This window comes from Pectinophora gossypiella, unplaced genomic scaffold, assembly GCF_024362695.1.
Source record: "Pectinophora gossypiella unplaced genomic scaffold, ilPecGoss1.1 Pgos_39, whole genome shotgun sequence".
In the NCBI taxonomy this organism is placed as follows: Eukaryota; Metazoa; Arthropoda; class Insecta; order Lepidoptera; family Gelechiidae; genus Pectinophora; species Pectinophora gossypiella.
The window spans coordinates 710040-731863 of NW_026063249.1; the positions used below are offsets into that span (position 1 = coordinate 710040).

The 21824-nt window shown below is 36.8% G+C and overlaps 1 protein-coding gene across 2 annotated transcripts; it reads right to left on the bottom strand.

Annotated features, from left to right (window-relative positions):
• Positions 1-8702: 8702 nt before the first annotated feature.
• On the bottom strand, positions 8703-12646 carry LOC126381200 (uncharacterized). 2 transcript variants are annotated; one of them, XM_050030717.1, is made up of 3 exons: positions 11506-12646; positions 11340-11371; positions 8703-10782 (listed from the first exon to the last, which is right to left on the bottom strand). In XM_050030717.1, the coding sequence occupies exon 3, from the start codon at positions 10695-10697 to the stop codon at positions 9051-9053; it is 1647 nt and encodes a 548-aa protein (XP_049886674.1). In that variant the 5' UTR covers positions 10698-10782; positions 11340-11371; positions 11506-12646; the 3' UTR covers positions 8703-9050. The 2 variants fall into 2 exon arrangements, with proteins under 2 accessions (XP_049886674.1, XP_049886673.1); XM_050030716.1 differs by having other exon boundaries at positions 8703-11371.
• Between the last annotated feature and the right edge of the window lie 9178 nt (positions 12647-21824).

Sequence of the window (21824 nt, forward strand, 5' to 3'; positions counted from 1 at the left end):
ACTTATAAACTTGTAAAATCAAACTCCGTCTGATCGCTTTCTTGAGACACTTGACTTGGAGATGGAATATAGTTAGAGTTTGATTGTACTGTATTAAACGAACTTGTACTTTGATAATTTTTGGTTTGATACCCATGCGACGATGCTTCTTCATGCTGATAGGACGAAGATTGTGGATAAATTTGTCCATAACGCATATCTGTGATTATTTGCAATACTTTACTCTGAAACGTGAGAGTCTGAAGATCGGTAAAATCCTCTATAGATGGCAAAATACCTTTAAAAAGTTCATATGGCGATTCTCTGGCTCTTTGAGAGCTTTTAGTGTTTCTTTTTCAAAATCATCCAATTGTTCTGCTTTTCGCTTCCGGTTGACAGGAACATAGAGAGACGATTCAGGTATTATATCATCATTAGTAGAAGTCATGCTCGCGATAGATTCTTCGTGTACGTCTAAACTACCGTCCGTGGCGTTCTGTGACACTTTGGTTAGAAATAATAGTTGATCATAGTAATGATATTTTGAAAGGTTTAAAAATGCAGAGCCGGATCTGGAAGCATCTTTCTTTTTTTTTTAAATATTTATAAAAGGAGTCTTTCACATTTCTCCACTTTTTCACTACTGAATTACCTGAAAATACAAATATTTTATCTTAATACATAAGTATAGTTTATTTTATTGTGTTATTTTTAAGGGGTTAACGCCGAAGGAAATTAAAGAAGAGATGGACTCAACACTGGGGACATCCTCCCCGTCATATTCAACCGTTAAGCAGTGGGTTTCCGAGTTTAAAAAGGGTCGTGTGAGCACCTCTGATGAGCCTCGCTCAGGACGCCCCATTGAGGTCACAACTCCAGATATGATCGAAAAAATCCATCAAATAGTGCTGAAAGACCGCAGATTAAAAAAGCGTGAGATAGCTGAGACCTGTAAGATGTCATATGAACGTGTACAAAATATTTTGCACCACCATTTGTATATGGAAAAGCTCTGTGCAAGATGGGTGCCGCGTTTGCTAACAGTCGACCAAAAATTGATTCGAAAGAACATTTCTACCGCCAATTTGGCGTTGTATAAGCGTAATCCAAGAGAATTTTTGCGTCGATTCGTAACCGTTGACGAAACTTGGGTCCACCATTACACTCCTGAAACCAAAGAACAGTCTAAACAAATTCAAATTCAAATTCAAAAATATCTTTATTCAGTAGGTAACATAGTTACACTTTGAATCGTCAATTTTACATAACGAACGTCTCATCCGCCTAAAACTACTGCAGCTTCTCACAACCTGTATAGCCGGGGAAAAGAAGCTGCAAGAAAAACCTCGGCACAGGGCCCTAGACGTTCTTTAAAAAAATAAAAATAAACATAAAATATTGGTATACAATTGAGTAATTTAGCTGCCTAATATCAGTTCTCAGACAGTTAATCCCATGCATTCATATCTTCTAAATAATCACTAACTTTATAATAACCTTTTTTGTAAAGTTTTTGTTTAACTACTGTCTTAAAACAGTTGAAAGGCAAATTCTGAATGTCAATGGGAATCTTATTGTAAAAACGTATACATTGCCCCTTAAAAGATTTAGTAATCTTATGTAATCGACTGACTTGTAAAGCAAGTTTATTTTTATTCCTGGTATTAACAATGTGCCGATCGCTATTTTTTGCAAATAATCCTATATGTTTTTTTACATATATTAGGTTTTCAAAGATATATTGTGATGCCAAAGTTAAAATATTAATTTCTTTAAATTTATTTCTAAGTGACATCTTGGGTCCCAATTTGTAAATCGCCCGAATGGCTCGCTTTTGCAGAACAAAAATGCTGTTCATATCTGCAGCATGACCCCACAGCAAGATGCCGTACGACATTAGACTGTGGAAGTAGGCAAAATAAACTAATCGCGCGGTTTCTACATCGGTTATTAAACGAATTTTTTTGACCGCGAATGCTGCTGAGCTGAGCCTTTTGGACAACTTATCAATATGAGGACTCCATTGCAACTTAGCGTCCAAAGTAATTCCCAAAAATACAGCAGTATCCGTGAGGTCCAATTCCTTATTTTTTACAATAATAGAATCGAGGGGCCTACTAACATTCGATAACGTAAAATAAACATATTTTGTTTTATTTTCATTAAGTAGCAGGTTGTTTACAGTAAACCAATCCACTACCTCTGAAATGGCGTTGTTTACATCGTCAAAGGAATCTTGTCGTCTCTTTACTTTAAAAAGTAAGGAGGTATCATCTGCAAACAGCACCACCTCATGTTTTACAAGACTAGGTAGGTCGTTTATGTAAACTAGGAATAGAAATGGACCTAGAATTGAGCCCTGCGGGACGCCTATAGTGACGTTAGATCCACACGATCTGCAGCCATGCACATCAACCCTCTGAACGCGGCCACTAAGGTATGACTCCAAAAGAGCGATGGCATTATCAGTTATTCCATAGTGACGAAGTTTCGCGATCAAGATATCATGACAAACGCAATCGAAGGCTTTGGAAAGGTCGCAAAAGACACCAATAGCATCTTTGGACTCCTCCCAAGCCTGAAAAACATGATTTATTAACTCAACACCAGCATCGGTTGTTGAGCGACCCTTTGTGAAACCAAATTGTTTATTAGACATTAAATTGTTTAAATTGAAATGTTGAAGTAATTGCAGTAATAAAATTTTTTCAAATATTTTACTAAGCGTGGGTAGTATAGATATTGGTCTAAAATTAGTAGGGTCAGAAGTACTACCAGCTTTAAACAATGGAATGACTTTACTGTGCTTCATTAAATCTGGAAACACACCATTGTCTACACATTTATTAAATATACATGATAGATAGGGAGCTATGTGGTAACAGTGGATTGGATCAGGGGAACCAACTCCAAAGAAGGCAAAAACAATTTTTTCGGCGAACAAGGTTATGGCTACTGTTTTTTTGGGATGCAAGAGGTATTATATACATTGATTACCTTGAAAAGGGTAAAACTATCACTGGTCAATACTACGCAGACTTATTGCAACGTTTGAGCCACGAAGTGAAAATTAAACGATCTCATCTGGCGAAGAAAAAAATCTTGTTTCATCACGATAACGCACCAGCGCACACATCAATCGTTGCGATGGCTAAAATCAACGATCTGAAGTTTGAATTGATGCCGCACCCTCCCTACTCTCCAGACCTAGCCCCAAGTGATTATTTTCTGTTTCCTAACCTCAAAAAATGGCTTGGCGGTAAGAGATTTGCGGACAATGAAGAAGTAATCGAAGCTGTAAATGGGTATTTTGAGGAGCTTGACAAATCAGTCTATAGAGATGGCATTACTAGACTAGAACACCGCTATGAGAAATGTATCAGCCTTGGAGGAGATTATGTTGAGAAATAAATAAAAAAAAATCTTAAAAACGTTGTTTTTCTTGGTCAGGCCGGAAACTTATCAATCCACCCTCGTATGGTTAGAGCTCGCACCGAACTACATGAAAATGCCTTCTGAAGAAGAGTGGCTTCAAATAGCTCAAGATTTTGAAAATGACGCTAATTTCCCGCACTGCCTTGGCGCTGTAGACGGAAAACATATCAGACTCATAAAGCCACATAAAAGTGGATCAATGTATCTAAATTACAAGCACTTCTTTTCTATCGTCCTTATGGCTGTAGTTGACACAAATTATAATTTTATATTCATTGACGTCGGAGCTTATGGCAAAGACTGTGATTCAAGGATTTTTAAAGAAACAGCATTTTGGCGAGGTCTAATAAATAACACACTTAATTTACCACGACCTCAGACTTTGCCCAATACTAATTTGGATTTACCCTATATATTTGTGGGCGATGAAGCATTCGCCTTACATTGCAATTTACTACGACCATTTAGTGGTCAACAACTTGATGCAACTAAATCAGTTCTTAATTACCGGTTAACCAGAGCTCGAAGATATGTACGTAGAATGTGCATTTGGAATAATGTCCAAAAAGTGGCAAATTTTTAATCGCCCTTTAGATGTGTCACTCAATTTGGCCATAGTATAGTAAAATCATGTTGCGTATTACAAAATTTTATTCATAAATACGAGAATATCAACGACATAATAGATACGACTAAATCGCTGTCCATTTTGCGGTAAGGGAGTAATGAAGCTGTATATTTGGAACGAATTTCTCGGTATTCATGCTCAGGAATGAAGAAATCCTTATTATTTCGTTAAATACGTATTACAGACGGCGTCATAGAGGGCCGAACCTTCCCAGAGCCGACTTATTGTGGAACTCGTAAGGAGTTCATACAGGATTTACCGACCCAAGATATGACTAGTGATAAGTATTTCACACGTAAACTACGTTAAATGAAAGGTAACCTATGTACATTATCTGCGCAAAATGAGGCTTATTGTTATAGAAGTCAAATCTCTGAAATTTTCCTGCTTTTTTTCGTCTTATTCCAGAAGACTGGATAAGTTAATGAAGGAGCGCCTCTCGTTACGGGACGAGCAACTCAAACAACTTTGTGCTGCAGCGACCGACATCACGAACCGTGCGCAGACAGAAGGCGTGTCCTTAGAAGAACTTACAACAGTAAAGGTTAAACTTATAACAGCAACCAAAAAGTTTGAAGAAGATTTCTTCAAGTTGATAAAATGCTCCACGACATATGTCATCCAGGGAAGTGAACTTAGCTGCGTTTTGATCGCAAAAGTATTGCCAGGAATAAATATTTTTTTTGTAATTGGTAGTTTTTCGTTTAGGTTAGTGTTACAAATTTTCGGTAAAATTTGATTTTCTTTAAAATAGGCGATGTTATGGTTCAGAGGCGAAATTAGGCAAATTGACGGTAAGCATTTAGAATGCTGGTATTGAGGAGCTGTCTAAAGAATTTTATGTACCACTTTATTCCCCGTTTTAGCTCTAATAAATACATGGACAGCTTCTGATCTTTGAGATATTTATTATAGTCGACAACGGAGATCGGCTTGTCTCGTTCTTGCCCCGCTCTAATTCCCGCCCCCATTTCGTCTGAATGGTAAGTTGATATTACAGTCACCAGCTTCACATCCTTCCAGGTTGTAATTGCTATGACACCTGAATGACAACTCACTCTCTGCCCAACACGCATTTGACGATCATTGACATCTTTTATGATAGCAGGTACATATTGTCTCCGCCTGTTTAGTGTACCAATGACGTCAGTGTGTCGTTGTTTGAGGTATCTAGTTAGGAGTATCTGGTTATACCAGTTATCCATCACTAACAGATGGCCAACATCCAGAAAACCAGCCATGAGCTTTAGCACAACTTTGGCAGTAGCCGACGAAAACCCATGGATGGGCACGAAAACACATGCATGGTTGAGTCAGAAATCAGAATCATTTATTCATCTTAATTATCATGGATAAACTTGTTGAAGGTAAATGTAACATTTTTGAATTTACGTCATTTCGCAAGGTGTTATGGCTGAGGAGAAGAAATGACAAGAATCTGCAACAGAAACACATCTTTCAAAAACCAATGAGGGTATACATTACAATTATTTAATAACTAGAGGAACACATTCAATACCAGACATTTATATCATTTAGGTAGTCATTAGTCTTATAATAAGCTATTTTACATAAAGTAAGCTTCACATGAGCTTTAAATTTATTTTCTGATAAATTCAAAATATTATCTGGTATTTTATTGTAAAAACGTATACATAACCCCAAAAAAGATGAATTTAATTTACTTAATCTAGAATTTTGTGTGTGATGGGACGTCGTGTGTAACGTATTTATTGTTCACAAAATGTAGAAACCGGGATATCATCTGGAACCTATTTCTGGACTTGAGGGATCGAAATTCGGGCATCCCTAAAATTCCCGTCGCCCAATATTCGTTTAAGGAACTCCGAGGATTTATAGCCATAAACATCAAAATAGCAAAGTATCGGTACATCTCCGCTACCGTAGTCTCATACCAGCTATCAAGAGTTTTCGAAATGCGCCCATGCTCGGATAATGCAGCAATAGTCTGCCACGCGCAGTAATTCGTTTCTCTCACTATCAAATCCATTATATTTTCGTCCCAGATTGACATGAAAATATCAACACCGTTTTGTTCAGTGTTTGATGGACCCGGATCTCGTATATACACTTCTGGAAAAGCTCTAAAATTCTCAAAATCAGTGGACCACTCGAAGTTGGTATTTACATCATCGCCTCTGTCTCTACGGTCCTCGCCTGCGACCTCTTGACCTTCTAAGTCTACGTGTTCCTGCAGACTGTGAGCTACTGCTCTTAGTCGCTCAGCGTCGTCATATAAGTCCTTTAGCCTAACATCGTCGTCGTCGTTATCGTCTTCGTCTTCATTTACGTAACCTTCTAGCTCACTCCCCGAATCGGGTTCGTTATAAGTTATAACATACAAGGACATAGAAGGTTGTCTGGAATAGATCGCTCTTAGCGATAAGGCCGCCTTTGCCCACCTTAGAATAAGTTTATCCTGTAAATGTTTTGTGAATTTGTGTGCAATAAAGTGTTTTTATTATTATTATTATTATTAGAACATATTCCGCAATACGGCGACGTGGGTCAATGTGAGTGAAAAGCCGTCCCAAAGGGGTGACCTAGGCAGCCAACCCTAGCTTTCCTATCCACCAAGGATTTTTTAGAATGCTTTGAAGATTTCGGTTTGCTATCGTATCCCACATGATGTCTAGAAATTCTATGCAATTGATTGCCTTTGTTATAGACTTTTCCAGGTTTACAGCCCATCCAAGATGTTGTAGAAACCTTATCGCTGATTGTACGTGATTCTCGAGCACAAGAGGATCCTGATGAGCGAACAAAAAGTCGTCCAGGTAAACTAATACATGGATGCCTCTCGATCTTAAGACTCTCGCAACCCAATTTGTGAGACGAGAGAAGGCCAGAGGTGCGCTCGATAGGCCGAACGGAAGACTTGTCAACTGGAACAGCTGCCCTGCGTACGAGAAGCATAGGTATCTTTTGTGGCTTTCTTTTATCGGGACGTGAAAATACGCCTGAGATAGATCTAATTTCGCTTGGTAATCAGAGTGAAAGAGAAATTTGGGAATATAATTTTGGTTTATCAATCGAAACTTCCGGGGATTTAAATAAGCGTTTAAACGTCTTAAATCTGGGTTCTACCCACGTAACACACACCATAACAAAAAAATCAAGCAAAATAAAACCCACGACGGTAAAAATCTCATCGAAAAAGAATAAAATAACTCAAAACCCCCGACTGCACCCAATTATTATGTAACGAAATATTATAATAGACTTAAAAATACTTTCTAATAAAGAGTTGATATCTCGAGAAATCGGTAATAGATATACTTAAGTACCTGAACAATGAATATGGATGTTTACAGTTTTTTCCTAACGTGTCTGTTTCTCGAAGATATACTTAAATGTAGCGATAATAAGATAATAATTTTACCATAATACATAACCGAGGAATATCCATCGGGGGCTGCATTTTCTATATGAAATTTCAACAAAAATTTAATCATACTCATAAGTGTATGTTATGTCGTCGTTAAACATCTACAATTCTTCAATAATTGTATTCACATCACTAGAAAAACTTTAGCTGGGTTAATAGCAGCCCCCGACGGATATTCCTATTAGTATCATTTTTGGCCTTAAAGATCTTATGCCGATTTTCAATTGTCTCAGCTCTGTGGGCACAAACATACTGCAGCAAGTCATCTGATAATGATTTGAAATTGGACTCCTCCAAAATCCTTTTAACCTCTCCTTCTGTTGCCAGATACGCCTTGGCCATCACTCTAAGTTCTTCCGCAATGGCTTTTCTTTGAAGTAGCAACCCATGACATATAGTTCCTAGCAAACTGTCGTGTTTGCCGAGCCAGCTAAAATCACGAGCTACACTGCTGAGTTCGGTGTTGATCTTAAGAGCGTCGATTACCGGGGATGCGTGTAGCTTCTTTTTCACTTCTTCATATCGGATTCTAGTCCATCCTGCGCTCCCCAATCTTTGGCATCCTATGCCTTCTTCTCTTAGCTCCAAAGAGGGCTCCGGAATAACCGGGTCGGCCTCCTCTAAATCTAGACGAAAATTGAACTCATCTAAGTCATCTAAGAGATGGAGCGTGCCATTCTGATTCCGGTGAATACTCACGTGGAGGACTTAGCTTACTCTCAAATTCAGAATCTTTGTCCGACTCATCCCACTGTTGAGGTGGCTGCCGAGACTCACGGAGAGATTCTTCAATCTTTTCGGCCATTAGCTCGAACATCCTCTGCATCTTTTCCTCCAGCACAAACAACCTTGCTTTTTTTTGTTGGAACAGATTGATCTGAAGCCATTGAGACACTTCTCTTCCTTCCGCAGTCTGTTCCGAGAGCATTATTTATAATGAAGTGGGAGCAAAATAAATCAATATTTGTATGGAATGTACAATCATGTCTGGAAAAAGGTACCTTTTCTAAATCAGTCATAAAAAAATACGATTAATTATGATGCATTGTAATTTTACAGACTATCTTAATAAAAAAAAAAAATATACCTAAAATATACAGTACAAGTGTGGCAGTCCACGCTAAAAGGGTCCAGTTGTGCGGTATTGAGTTAAGACTAGATTTGTGTAGTTAAATATCAAAGTCCGTTAAGTCCACTCTAAGTGAAATGTGGGAAATGGACGAATATGTTTTTAGCTAAAAGATTAAACATTTTTAGTGTTTTCTAGATAATATATTATTCAGTTTGGTGATACATTTGCTATTTCATTTTAAAAACTAACATATTTATAATAAAAAAGGTGGAAAATCGGGTAAAAGTTTGGACATACCGGATATTGATATGTATTAGCGAAACGTACCGGTGTTTGAAAAAAATTGTCGTGGACTTAACGGTTTTTGATAAATAGTTACTAAACTTACCTGGGTTTGATAAACACCAATGTAAACTGGACGTACTCAGGGCATGCTAATTATATTTTATGAATAAATGAGTTTATAATAAAAAATGACAGTTATTGTGACCAAAATATTTATTTTTAAGAAATAAAATCAAAAACACTTATACAAAATCTAAAACTTCTTGCATCTCATATTCTTCCGAATTGTTTATAATTTCCTCTTCTCTCTCTCCAATCATTGGTACAACATTACTTTGCAAAATATTTTTATAAAATTGTAGTTCAGATATTTGATCCCATTGAGGCCCAAAATGTTTTTGCAACAACTTTTCTACGTCCACCAATTTATCAGGGTTTACCGAGGGAGCACTTTCAAGAATACTGGGATCAATATCGTACATTCTTTTACCTCTCTTCAATAGTGAAGCACTTCCACCAAGGTTGTTCCGGTATGATATTTCTCCAGTGACCTCTATTTTGTCCCTGCTCGTACGGGTAATAATGATACGCTTACACTTGCTGACTTGGAAGTGAAATGTAGATTTTAAATTATTTTGTCGTTCGGTCTTCCAATCTAGAATTGGGACATCTATTTTAACCTTGTGAATTGTTGCGTGATTGGCAATCAAATCCATGTATTCTTGAGGCTGAATAATATTCTCTCTACGTCTTATTTGTTTTTCTGTCAACGCGAACACTCTATCTGGGGGTATGAAAGAGTGTCCTGTGACAGGAAAAACTAGTTGTAGTTCAGTAAGATTTGGAAAACGAATTCTAGAATCGTAAAGCCATTTCATAGCCATTGTTATAAGCATGGAATTTTTATTTTGCCCACCACAGCCATCAGCCACCAATCTTACTTTTTCTTTTCCGGTAAAGTCGAGAGAATTCAGACAATCGTACACGCAAGAACATATTTCGTTGGACCCTTTTGCGGCTTGTTCTTCTGTCCAAACATATGCATGCACATTTTCGGGTGTTAAGGATGCCTTGGAAGTACCAACGACTACGGTTAAGTTATAAAGATATAGCTGTCGTGAATAATATACGGACTGATCAGGCACTTTAGGTAACGGCAAATTTTTTTGGCAGTCAAAACTCAGTATTTGTAGATTCGGTGATTCCTCTCTTAAATTTTCAAAATAGCATTTGGCTCTGAGTTTGTGCACTCTATACTGTGTTCGTAACCCTTGCTTTTCTTGTTCATTGCGGGATAATTTTATGCGCTCAAGTAATTGAAGACAATCCGAACAAACATCTTGCCTAGGAGATCCGAATCCAATATTAAAGCTCGTGTTAAATACTTTTCTGAAATATCCAATTTTAACTTCGTAACCGGGCAAAGCTTCGTCATTGTACATTTGCCACATTTTTTTTACATTGAGATCTGGAGACAAATACATACGTATTTTAATTTGACCTCGAGAATGGTGTGTCTCCAGTGGCTTAAACTTTTTAATAAAGTTTTGAATCGCTTCTTTTCTTGACGCAAATTGGAATAATTTTCGGTCCCCCCCTCTATTTTCTTTTGCCATAGTTCCAGATTCAGCGTGTCTTTTCATAACACCTTCTATACGTGATTTATTTATCCGTAAAATACTCATGAAAGCCATTTTGCAAACTTGGACGTATTTATTTTGTTTCTTGCTATATATTTTATAAACCATAGTAAACTGCCTCTGATTTTCTTTAGTCTTACTCCTAGGACGTCGGCGTTTGACTGGAGTGGCAGTCACGTGTTTTATAATGAAATTGTCTTGATAAATTTTATCTAAAACGGAGTAGTAATTTCGATGAAAATGAAACATATCATTTGAGGTAACAGTTGCACACTTTAAATTTTTAGTGTCATGTCCACATGCTGGTCTTTTAGGTAAACCGGGCGCTGAATACCTATAAAAGACAAGCAAACTGTTAGCTCATAGGTTTTTAATAAATAGATGAAAAAAATAGAATTAGGTGCAGCTGTAAAGTAGACATAAAAGCTAAATTTTATTAATAGTCACAGGCAAGTAATAAATCAGGCAAATGTTAGTAGTAATTCTTGCAAGAATTGGCCCCTGAAAATATTAGTAGGTAGGTAGGTACTTAAAAGGCATACCTACACTAATAGGACAGTAAAGAATTTTTAATCTAATCCAGAGACATTAATACAAATTATTCTTAACATCAGAAAACTTAAATGTATAAGCTTATAACGTTTACAAGTCTGCGTATAAGTAGGTAAAGCTTAATTTAAAATAAACAAAAAAATCAAATCTTGTGGTAAATTTTTATGTGCGTTCAACACAGAGCAGTATCTTATTTAACTTCAAGCAAAAGAAAAATAACACACCAAAGCAGTTTAGGTAAGTAAAACACATGAAGCACATTCCTGATTAATATTTTTAGCTTGTGCACTTATTACTATTATACACTCATTATTAACTCCTTTAAACCCTAAAACTCACGTTTTTACTGTAGAATCCTGTCCTCGATTACGCTAAAATAAACGATATTTTATTATAATTTTTAAATTAAATTACCTATGTATGAAACACAAAGTTTGTCCAAGTACGACCCTGTACTTCACAGTTTAAGATGGGAACATAACTACTGTGTTGGTGTTTCACTTACCTTTTCTCTTTTTCCTCAGCTAGTTTAAGCTGAGATTTTGATGTTAGCTTTTTTTTGGCTTTATCAGGATCCAGTACACATAAATTTGGAGTATTTTCACTCATTTTTTACCAAAAAACAACGAATATAAAAGAGGACACGCAGCGTTGCACTCCCGGTAACTCGACGGAATGGCAGCCATCTTTGCGCGACGCTTAACTCTGATTGGCTAATACGGACATGCCTGATATTGATAAACAGTTGTCAGTGGACTTGCCGGGATATGATATAAATCAACAATTTTAACCGTTATTTTCATATAGTTTTAATGCACGTACCGTGTTTTGATAAAAACTAACTTATGAAGATTTTAATTTCAAATTTGGCGGCATTCATAGTTTAGTTTTGAGTAGGGGTGTGACTTACCGGAGTTTGATATTTAACTACACATTTGTTATCTAGAATAGTCAATTGATAGGTAGGGTTAATTTTTTTTTCAAAAACTTGCAATTTTTTTACAGTCATTTGAAGACGAAACGTCGAAAAAAATTATTAATAATAAATATTATATCTCGGAAACTAGATGCCGACATCTGGACCTTTTTAACGTGGACTGCCACATATAAAAAACGTGAAATATACAAAAAAAAAAATTACTACCCGGAGCCATATCGTCGTTGTGGTAAGTCGAGACTGTTGTCACCAGTTTGACATCCTTCCAGGCGACGACGGAAACGTCACCACAGTGTCGACTTACCACATCGCCTCTACCCATTCGTTTCTCGTTGAGATTTTTTATATCCCCAGGACAGTCGACACACCGTCGGTTTAAAGTACCAACTACGTCCGTCTTTTGCGACTTTAAAAATCTGGTCAAGGCAATTGAATTATAAAAATTGTCCATAAAAAAACTATATCCTTTTCCAAGATAATCCTTGAAAAGCTCAAGAACTATCTTGGCCGTTGCTGACGTAAATCCGTATGTAGCTCTACCGACTGACTTTCCCATTCCGTTGTATATAATGATTTTCAAAACGTAGCCGGTTACCGACTCGCAGAATACATAGTTTTTTATGCCGAATCGTGCTGCTTTGGTACGAATGCATTGTATCCAACTTTGGTGATCCTTGACAAGCAGCAACGATTCGTCAATGCTTACTTCTCTGCGAGGCGTGTAAGCGGCTTTGAATTTTCTGTTTAAATAATCAAGTAGGGGCTTTATTTTTGCCAGTTTTCTCTCGGGGCCATAATATAGTTATTATCTACAAAGTGTAGGAATCGTATTAATAAAATAAATCGGTCTTTTCTCATAATTTCCCAGAATCCTGGCATTCCCAGTCGGCGCGAGAAGAGGTATATTTACCCGATAATTACGACTATGCCCGAAAACGATTGGCTGGGATAGAGAGAAAAATAAGTAGAGACTCTTCTTATGCGGAAGCTTACAGACACAAATCCAGCGACTGCTAGATGAAGGGTACGCGAAACCAGTTGATGGCCCGATGGGTGTGAACCCGGTATGGTGGCTGCCACATTTTGGTTGCCAATATTAATAAGCCTGGCAAATTAAGATTGGTATATGATGCGGCCACCACATACCAAGGTACTTGCCTGAACGACAACCTGTTATCAGGCCCAGATATGTTAAACTGGTTATTAGGTATTTTATTCAAGTTTAGATGCGGCCCTGTGGCCTTCACAGCGGACATTGCCGACATGTTTCTGCGAATAAAAATACGGCAGGAAGATCAGGGCGCGCAACTTTTCTTGAGGACAGGGGGTGAGGAGAAGCAGCGCGACCCTGACACGTACGTCATGACTTCAATGATTTTCGGAGCCAAATCGTTCGCAACTACAGCTATATATATTAGGGTGGTCCTTATTCCTACGAAAAAAAATTTTTTTTCTTTGTGCGGGGCACTACATAATTTGATTATATACCATAAGAAAATCTTTCATTATTTTTTTTATTTTTTTTTAAAGACATTTAGGGGTCGCCACCAAGGTTTGAATTTTAAGTAAAATCACAAAATCTGTATTGGTTAGATTCATTTATTTTTATAGCCAAGAAATAAAAATATTACAAAATGATTGTTGTTGCTATGAACTAAGATATTATGTACATATTTGAATCAATTATTTTTAAGATATAAGAGTTGACTTGTTAGTATTAGGGTACTTTTTCCTATACTCTTTTACCAACAAAAGCAAATATTGCTTTTGTTCTTCATTGGATGTAATTAATTTATTATATTCCTCCATTAATGCAACACCGCGCTCGGCTATGTCGTTCACTACTCGCAAAGAATGAACGATATTTTTGGCAGCAATATAATCAGTGTCCTCGTTCCAAGATTCGACATCTATTTTCAAAGAACTTGATGAGATACCTAGGATCTGAAAGAATCTTAAAGAATTACCACTCACGAAGTTTTCTATATTTTTATCGGGGATATGTGAGATATCAAGGTTTATTCTTTTTAAGCAATCTTCTGTGCCTTCAATTTTCAGTGCTTCTACCATTTTTTTCTTCTCTTGAACTGAAAGTTCGTCATCGAAAAATGCAAGCGAAACTAGCTCTTCTGACAAATACCACAGATGATTTACAATCTTTTTCAGCGCAACAGTAGCTATATTTTTGTTAAATTTTCAAAAGCTTTAAGATCTTTTAATAACTGTAAGTCGTTTCTTGGTGCTGACCATGCGGTAGAGGCTTGAAACCAATATTTAACATAAATCATCACTGTGAAAATGCATATTTCTATCACAGCCTTTTCGTCCTTCTTCGTTAGCTTAAACTGATTCTTAAATATATACATTTTCAGACAGTACAAGGCTCTTGCCATTCATCTAGCTCGATGTAGACCAGCAGGTCTTCTAAATAAAATGCCTTTTTCAGGAACACCTCCTAAGAAAATAATAGTGAGATTCAACAGTTCTCTGTAGTCATCTCGAGGTTGATGTACTTGTAGTTGCTTTATGGCAAAAGAAATTCTGTCTGCGGCCACTTCTGCAAGAATTCTTGCCTCAGGGTCATCTGTTATTGTTTTGAATTCGCTTTGGTCAATGCAGTTCCAATTGTTCGTAAATCTTTTAAATAATTGTATATCAGGGCCACTAGATGGGGCAAGCAATTGATCCACTATTACAGCTGACAACAAATTTTCCATTATGTGGTGACGACAAGCAAACCAAAGCATATTTTTATCCATTTTTCGCTCCAAAAGAACGCATACTCCACTTCTTAAGCCGGTATTTACAGCAGTAGTGTCAAAACACAAACATTTTACTTTATCGCTCAAATTCCATGAAATTATAGCTTCGTAAACAGCTGACGCACATGCTTCGCTCGTTCCACGTTCACATTTTGGAACATTTTGATCAACTCCATGTCCTGACACCAAGTTAGGTTAGGTTAGGTAGTTAGGTACAGTTTGGATTGTTAATGACGAATTGGGTTTTTGGGGATGAGCAGCGGTTCGAGCCCGCTGAATCCCTCTTTGCTTTGCAGATTTTTTTTTGCTTTTTTTTCTTGTCACGTTCAGTAGGGTACGTTCCAATACACAACACAAATTTTACGTCCAAAACGTTTAATTATATCTCCCACAGTTCACCATTAATTTTAACTACTAAACTAACCAACCATTCATCCACCATAAATAGCGCACACATTTAGCCAGTTCCTTTTTCCACTTCTTATATCGTACTGTCTAACTTTTCTCCCGTGTGTGTGCGGGAGCGCGGGCGGGGATCGACCGCTGATTGACCGACGGTTTTCACGATTGTCAAGCCGCCACACCACCCCCCTACGGAGTAAAGAAAACCCGGAAAGAAGAAGGTCAGAGATCGAATGGCTTAGGAAAGCGGACTATCCGACCTGTCCTAGTGGTGTAGGGTTTGCGTGAGTCTGAAAAAGAAGTAAGAGTAGTGGCAGAAGGAAGAACAGTGATAGTAGACGGAGCAGAAGGAGCAGCAGGCGGAGTCGCAGGAACAGCTGAAGGTGAGGCTACCGGTACTGGTGGAGCCGGAACAGCTGGTGTAGTAGCGGTGAGGTCAGCATCGATGTGTGCAGGCTTGAGTCAAGTCAACTCGGCCCGAGCCGCCATCTTCACTCACTCGCCGATCGACCATTGCGCGCGATGCGTTACATCGCGTCCACGCGCCACATAAATGTTGTACTATTTCAACTGACGTAATAAACCAGTTAAATTCAGTAATCGTGAAGCATTTTATTCTTGGATCCCTGCACATCAAGAACTAGCTCCAACACAAGAAATGAGAGGATCTAATTTACGTGGTTGTACATTCATTTTTTATTAATTAATTGGGAAACGGGAATTTAATAATTTAACCAAAAATATCACAAACAGACGCTGAATGATGACTTTAATGACAATGATATATCCCCACAGACTATACCAAGCAGCTATTATTTTAAATACGCATGCAAAAGTACCTACATTACATTATACTGCCTTCATTCTATCAATGGCAGAATCTACTTTTCAAAAAATATTTTTTGTAACTTCTGCTGGAAAAATCTTGACAAGCAAAAATACGTGTTTCCTATTTAAATAAGTACTTTTAAAATAGTAAAAAACCACGGCTTAAAGATTTGAAATGTTGTCAATTGTAGACGTTTCCGATATAATTTCATATATCGTTAGGATGTAAAATAACTTCTAACTTAAGTTTTTTTTCTATGATTCCAAATGTTTTATCAGCTGGCATATACGAGTGACCCGTCACTGGAAAGACAATTTCAATCGTTTTGATGGTTGGATTTTTTAATAGCTACTTAGCGCAAGCACCAACCACAATACTGTTTTTATTTGGGCCGCTACAGCCGTCGGCGACCAAACGAATTGTATGTATTCCACTTTTGGCAGTTGCTGTAAGACAATGACATACAGATGATGCTACTAGATTCGAGTCTTCTAGCAAATTGGTTTACTGTGCAAATATAAACAAAAATTATTTCGTTTGCAAGTGGAGGCTGGGAAGAACCCTCCACTAGCACGTAGCTTTGGTAAGGGTAAGTTTCTTGGCAGTCAAATGTAATAATTTTAAGTCCGTCAGATATGTCTCTTAACTTCTCAAAAAAGGCTTTTGCCCTTAACGAGTGAACTCTCTTTTCAGTAATTAATGTAGTTTTCTTTTCAGGGTCTTCTTCATTCTTAATCTTTTCAATCAGTTCTAAGTAGTTATGTGCCGAATAGTAATCGATCAATAATAGACTATTGATCAATTATGGTCGATTACACAGGATTTTTTTTAAATTGTGGTCAAAAAATTAGTCGGTTTAAAATTGATTACAGTTTATAGATACCATAGTTGATAATGAAAATAAAAGTAATAATAACTATTAGACAGTACTTTAATAAATCAACGAATTTAAATATGAGCATAATATAATAATATAGAAGTAATAAGAAAGATAATAAGCGTCGAGAATCTATGTTTATTTATTTACATTTCCAAGCAGTTTCCAATTTGCATTCAAAAATATTATCTGATTCAGATGGCAGAAGCCGGTTTCTTCTCAAATTAGTCATCATACCAGTTTTGGAAAAGATTCTCTCAGAGGGAACCAAGGTAGTTGGTATACACGCGTATTTCAAGTGTAACTGGTATAATTCCGGGTTATTTGTTCTCATGCTTTTTCAATATAATAAAGGATTGCTGGTTCGTTAAGCAGCGGCAATTCTAGGAATTGTCTTAAAGTTATAATATTTTCCGTTGTGCTGGAAGATGTCGCAATATAGCTGGCCTTATTATTTTCAAAGTGATCCCAGATCGATTTTGCTTTTGCTATGTATTGAGCAGGTGCCGGTGTTACTTCTTGTCGACTTGTCGTCGGACTGTCGTGCTTAATTAATGTTAGTTCTTCTAAGCAACGCTGTTGTGCTGTTGTCGCATTAGATTCTGTCCCAAATCCTAAATAATCCAAACCCAAATCCTAATCATATTATATGTTGCTCCTGAATCAGTTACAAATACTATATTTTTATTATTCTGATGTGAGTGCTGTTTCTTCTGTAGCTATAAAACTCAATGAATTCTTATCTCTTGATCCTGTATTTGAATTGACATTCTGACTTTGTCCTGTATTCTGTCCTCGTCCTCTATATTGACCTCTTCCTCTACTTTGACCTCGTCCTTTATCCTTTATTTTTGGCACCGATAATAGTAGAATATGGACCGTATCTTGTTCATCCATTTTTGTATTTCGCTCATACTCTCTAACCAAATTGACAAAATTATTGATATGATCCTGTAAATTGTCATTTTCACTGCACTTTAAATTCAACAGTTTTTTTCTTGTGTATAAAGCTGATAGCGTACTTTTACGTTCAAATACCTTTCTGAGGTTGTTTATCATTTGTGCGGCTGTAGTGGCGTCCCGCACATATTCTAAATATTTGACACTTAGAGTGCACACAATAAGACTCTTGGCCTTCGCATCCTTCTTTTTGAAATTTTCTGTTACATCTTTTTTAGTTAAATCTTCTGTGATTGCTTCGTAACATTCCTTTTCCTGTAGAAATAGATATAACTTGAAATGCCATGTGCTAAAATTGGTCCCTGTAAATTCGGGTAGTATTCTCGGAATTCCTTCCGTCATTTTTTACTAATTTTATTTCTGTATAAAACTTGACTATTTTAGCTAATCTGTGCCGATCTGGCTGAAAAGAGCTTCTGAGCCCATAACCTAACGGAATGTGCGGAATAATACTATCTGTTTTAGTATTAAATATTTATTTTATTCAAATAAGTAAAATATATCAATACGGCATGTCGGCTGTCAGTAGAGGAGAGGGAAGTGTTTTTTTTATACCATAGACAACGTTTTACATCCAACACAAAATACTCGTATCAATTATGTATCCGTCACTACTTCACTTCACTTATCACTATCACTTAATTTGGCTACATCGAGACTTACAGCTAAACGCTCATCTATTAGATTATTCCTTTCTTGTGAAACGACACAAGTCTCATCCTCGCTGCTGCACATTAAAGACGGTGACGTGGATGAGGATGCTAGAAGACATTTTTCCGTTAATCTTTTCAGTCCTTCCTCTTCTCACTCTTGTAAGCTTTTTAATCGGTCTGTTCTGCATTGTTTTTTGAGCACCTTCTTCGTATGGTTTTTATTTAATTTCCCAATCTTTCCAGATCGATTCTGTCTTTGAGCTAGCAAAAACTTTTTATCTTCCTCGATTTTCATTGTTTTCATAGTGTCAAAAAGTTCTTCAAGTGTAATCTGCCATGTTTTTTCTTTATCTTGCATTGATTCGGATCGCTTTTTCTTATTTTCCTTATTTTTTTTGAGAGATTGCCATTGATTAAAGTGTTTCAGTATTTTTTCTTTCACGTGCTGTTTTTTCCGAGTAGGTATGCTTGCTTTTTCCCATACAGACAAGACTTCGAGAGCAGTAAACTCCGCAGAAGCACTGACAGTTTGCTTTCTTCGATTTTATGGTAGAAAAACAATTGTAATACTTCTTTGGTCGAAGGAAGTTTTGTCTCTAACAAAGCAGGCAAAGTTTGTCCTACTAACCACACGTCCGTTTTACTTCTTGTACATATAGAACCACTACTAGTCTATGCCATGATGTAATAGCGAGAAACTCGTAAACAAGGTGCGCACGGTAACAAGCGCCTCCGTCCCCTCTAGAAGTGATTTCGGCACTGTTTGGCGCCGCCAAAGCGGCGAGGCGCCGAGGCGAAGAAAAAATGGACACACATGAGAGACTATTTTCGAAGAGACTTCCAAAAAAATAAAAATGCTCCCACAGACGCATGCCGCTAAAAGGGTTAAAAAATACCAGTCTTTGATAAAAAAAATACCGAAGGAAATTATCAATTTACGAAACGATTTACACGATAATATTTCACACGAATCTGGAACCCAGGAAGAACACAGCGTAGAACAAGTGGATACAAATATATTACAACCTCCATCACCTATATCAACTACACCTGTAAATAGTTTAAAACGAAACAAAAAAAAAGATATTATATCCTCTCCCAAATACTCGGTATCCTACATCAAAACCAACAGATATTGGATCAATAGATGGAAAACATTGCAAAATAAAGTGTCCATCAAATACAGGATCTAGTTTCTACAATTATAAAAAATATTTTTCTGTTATTTTACAAGCGGTCGTCGATGCTCATAAGATATTCATCGCAGTGGAGATAGGTGGCAGGGGTGGACAAAGGGACATTTTATTACTCAGTAATAAATGATTTGATAGAAAGTGGCAGATACAACATACCATCGGACACATATATACCAGAAACATCTTATTGTTTACCCATACTCATTTATTTATATTTTTTTTTAAATTTTGCACGTCAAATGTTAACTTATAAATATCAAAGACTTATAGTTAGTACATACTCATATTAATGATGTCAACATATTATTTATATATTATAGAATTCGTTTATGTCATAAAAAGCACATTCAACAAGCCTTTCTCTTAGTTTATTATAACATCATCTTCATTACATTCAACATACCCACACTGTGAGATACACACTGTTTCCGTATTTTTCTCTTGTACCTTCTTTGGTGTATTTATTTTACTTGAATACTCATTTTCTTTATCGTCTAGCTTTGGTTTTTTTTATGTTTTTTGGGTGTAATGTTTTGCTGCTGTCTTGTCGGGGGCCATCAGTCTTCATCTTCTTCACATTCATCTTCAGAATCTTTGTCTGGAATATAGTCTTCATCTCTGTCATCATCATCATCAGCAAACGGATCTTCTTGAAAATTGGATGCGACGGAAGGAGGGAGGTCTACATAACAATATAAATTGTCAACAAACCCCACATTCACTAATTGTCACCCTGGTTTTCGTTTTTCTACAGGGATATCCGTTGGCGCACAAGCTTTTTTTCTCGTTATTTATCCAGGTGTGTATATTTTGAAAATTGTACATTTGGGTGAACCCACTGAGACATGAGCCGATCTATTGCAGATGTATTCATCGCAAATTCTAGAGCAATATAATTTATAGAAGGTTTGACTACTTTTAAAAGTTTCTTCTACGGAAAATAAAGATACTTTCTCAAGTATCTTAAAATTGATTGGTAATATGGATTGCAACTCATTTACAAGTTTCAGTGTAAATGTCAGGCAACGATGTCGTAAATTATTTTCCAGTTCATGAAGAAGGTTGTATTACCGTAATTTTGTTTCAAAAGCATATCCCAAGTACGGTTTAGGGTCCATATAACTTTCTATATTTTGACTATAAACATCGACTCTCGCAGTCGGATTTAAAATACGCCTACTAGTAGATTGAACTAAGGCATTCAAATCCTTATAAAGTTTTGTTGGATCAACGTTGTTACGTTCAAACAGCTTGTTAACAGCTTGAACTTCTCCCAAGACAGGTTTTAAATATAATAAATACAAATGGTTTACAGGGTCATTGTACATGTTATATAGTGTTTCTGCCATATAGCAATGGTTATCGCGTCTGGCAACTTCAAACAAAGTTTCAACTCTACCCATTGCTCTAAAATACGGTTGACTGCGGGTTCAATTGAAATCCATCTGGTGTTGGACATCTGTGAAATTGATAATGGTCGAGAGCCACAGTTTATTGTTTCATAGATTTTTTTGTAATATAATCGACGGTTCGTAGAATGACTAAATCAATTGTAAGTTTCTCTGATAAGAAATTCAACATTACGTGGTAGAGTTTCTTCTGAGGCATGATATAAAGCCAATTGTAAAGAATGGCACACGCAGCGAACTAAAACCAAATTGTCATTATCAGTTGTATTTTGTAACAAGGCATGTACTCCGTGTTAGTGCCTGTCATCACCGTAGCGTTATCTGTGCCAATACCGATCATTTTTTTGATGTCAATCTTCAAATCTGACAATAATCCTCTAATGCCATTGACTATGCTGTTTGCAGTTCCATCTTCAATCTCGACCAATCCCAAGAAGGTGGATATTATTGCTTTCGTCTGAAATATCTGATTGATATTCCTAACATTTTGACTCATAGAGTAAGATCATTTATAAAATGTGGCGACATTTTTTATTATATTTGTGCATTTTGTACGATGGACTCTCTCAACTCTCCACTTTTGCTATCACCGAATCGGTGTTTACATAGTTCTGACAGATGATTCTGCTCCCTGTGTATTCATATCTTTTTTTTACTTTACCGAGTGATTGCATGTTTTTTTTTTGTCAAGTTTTTTAAGCGTTTAATAAATATATGGCATGCATATGTTACCGGCCAAACCCGATTTTAGGCCAAACTAGTTTTGCCTAGGCTAAACTAGTTCATTCTATATGCGATC

Excerpts from the sequence above, each read along its gene's own strand:
- LOC126381200 (XM_050030717.1), bottom strand. The coding sequence starts at position 10,697 with ATGTTTCATTTTCATCGAAATTACTACTCCGTTTTAGATAAAATTTAT.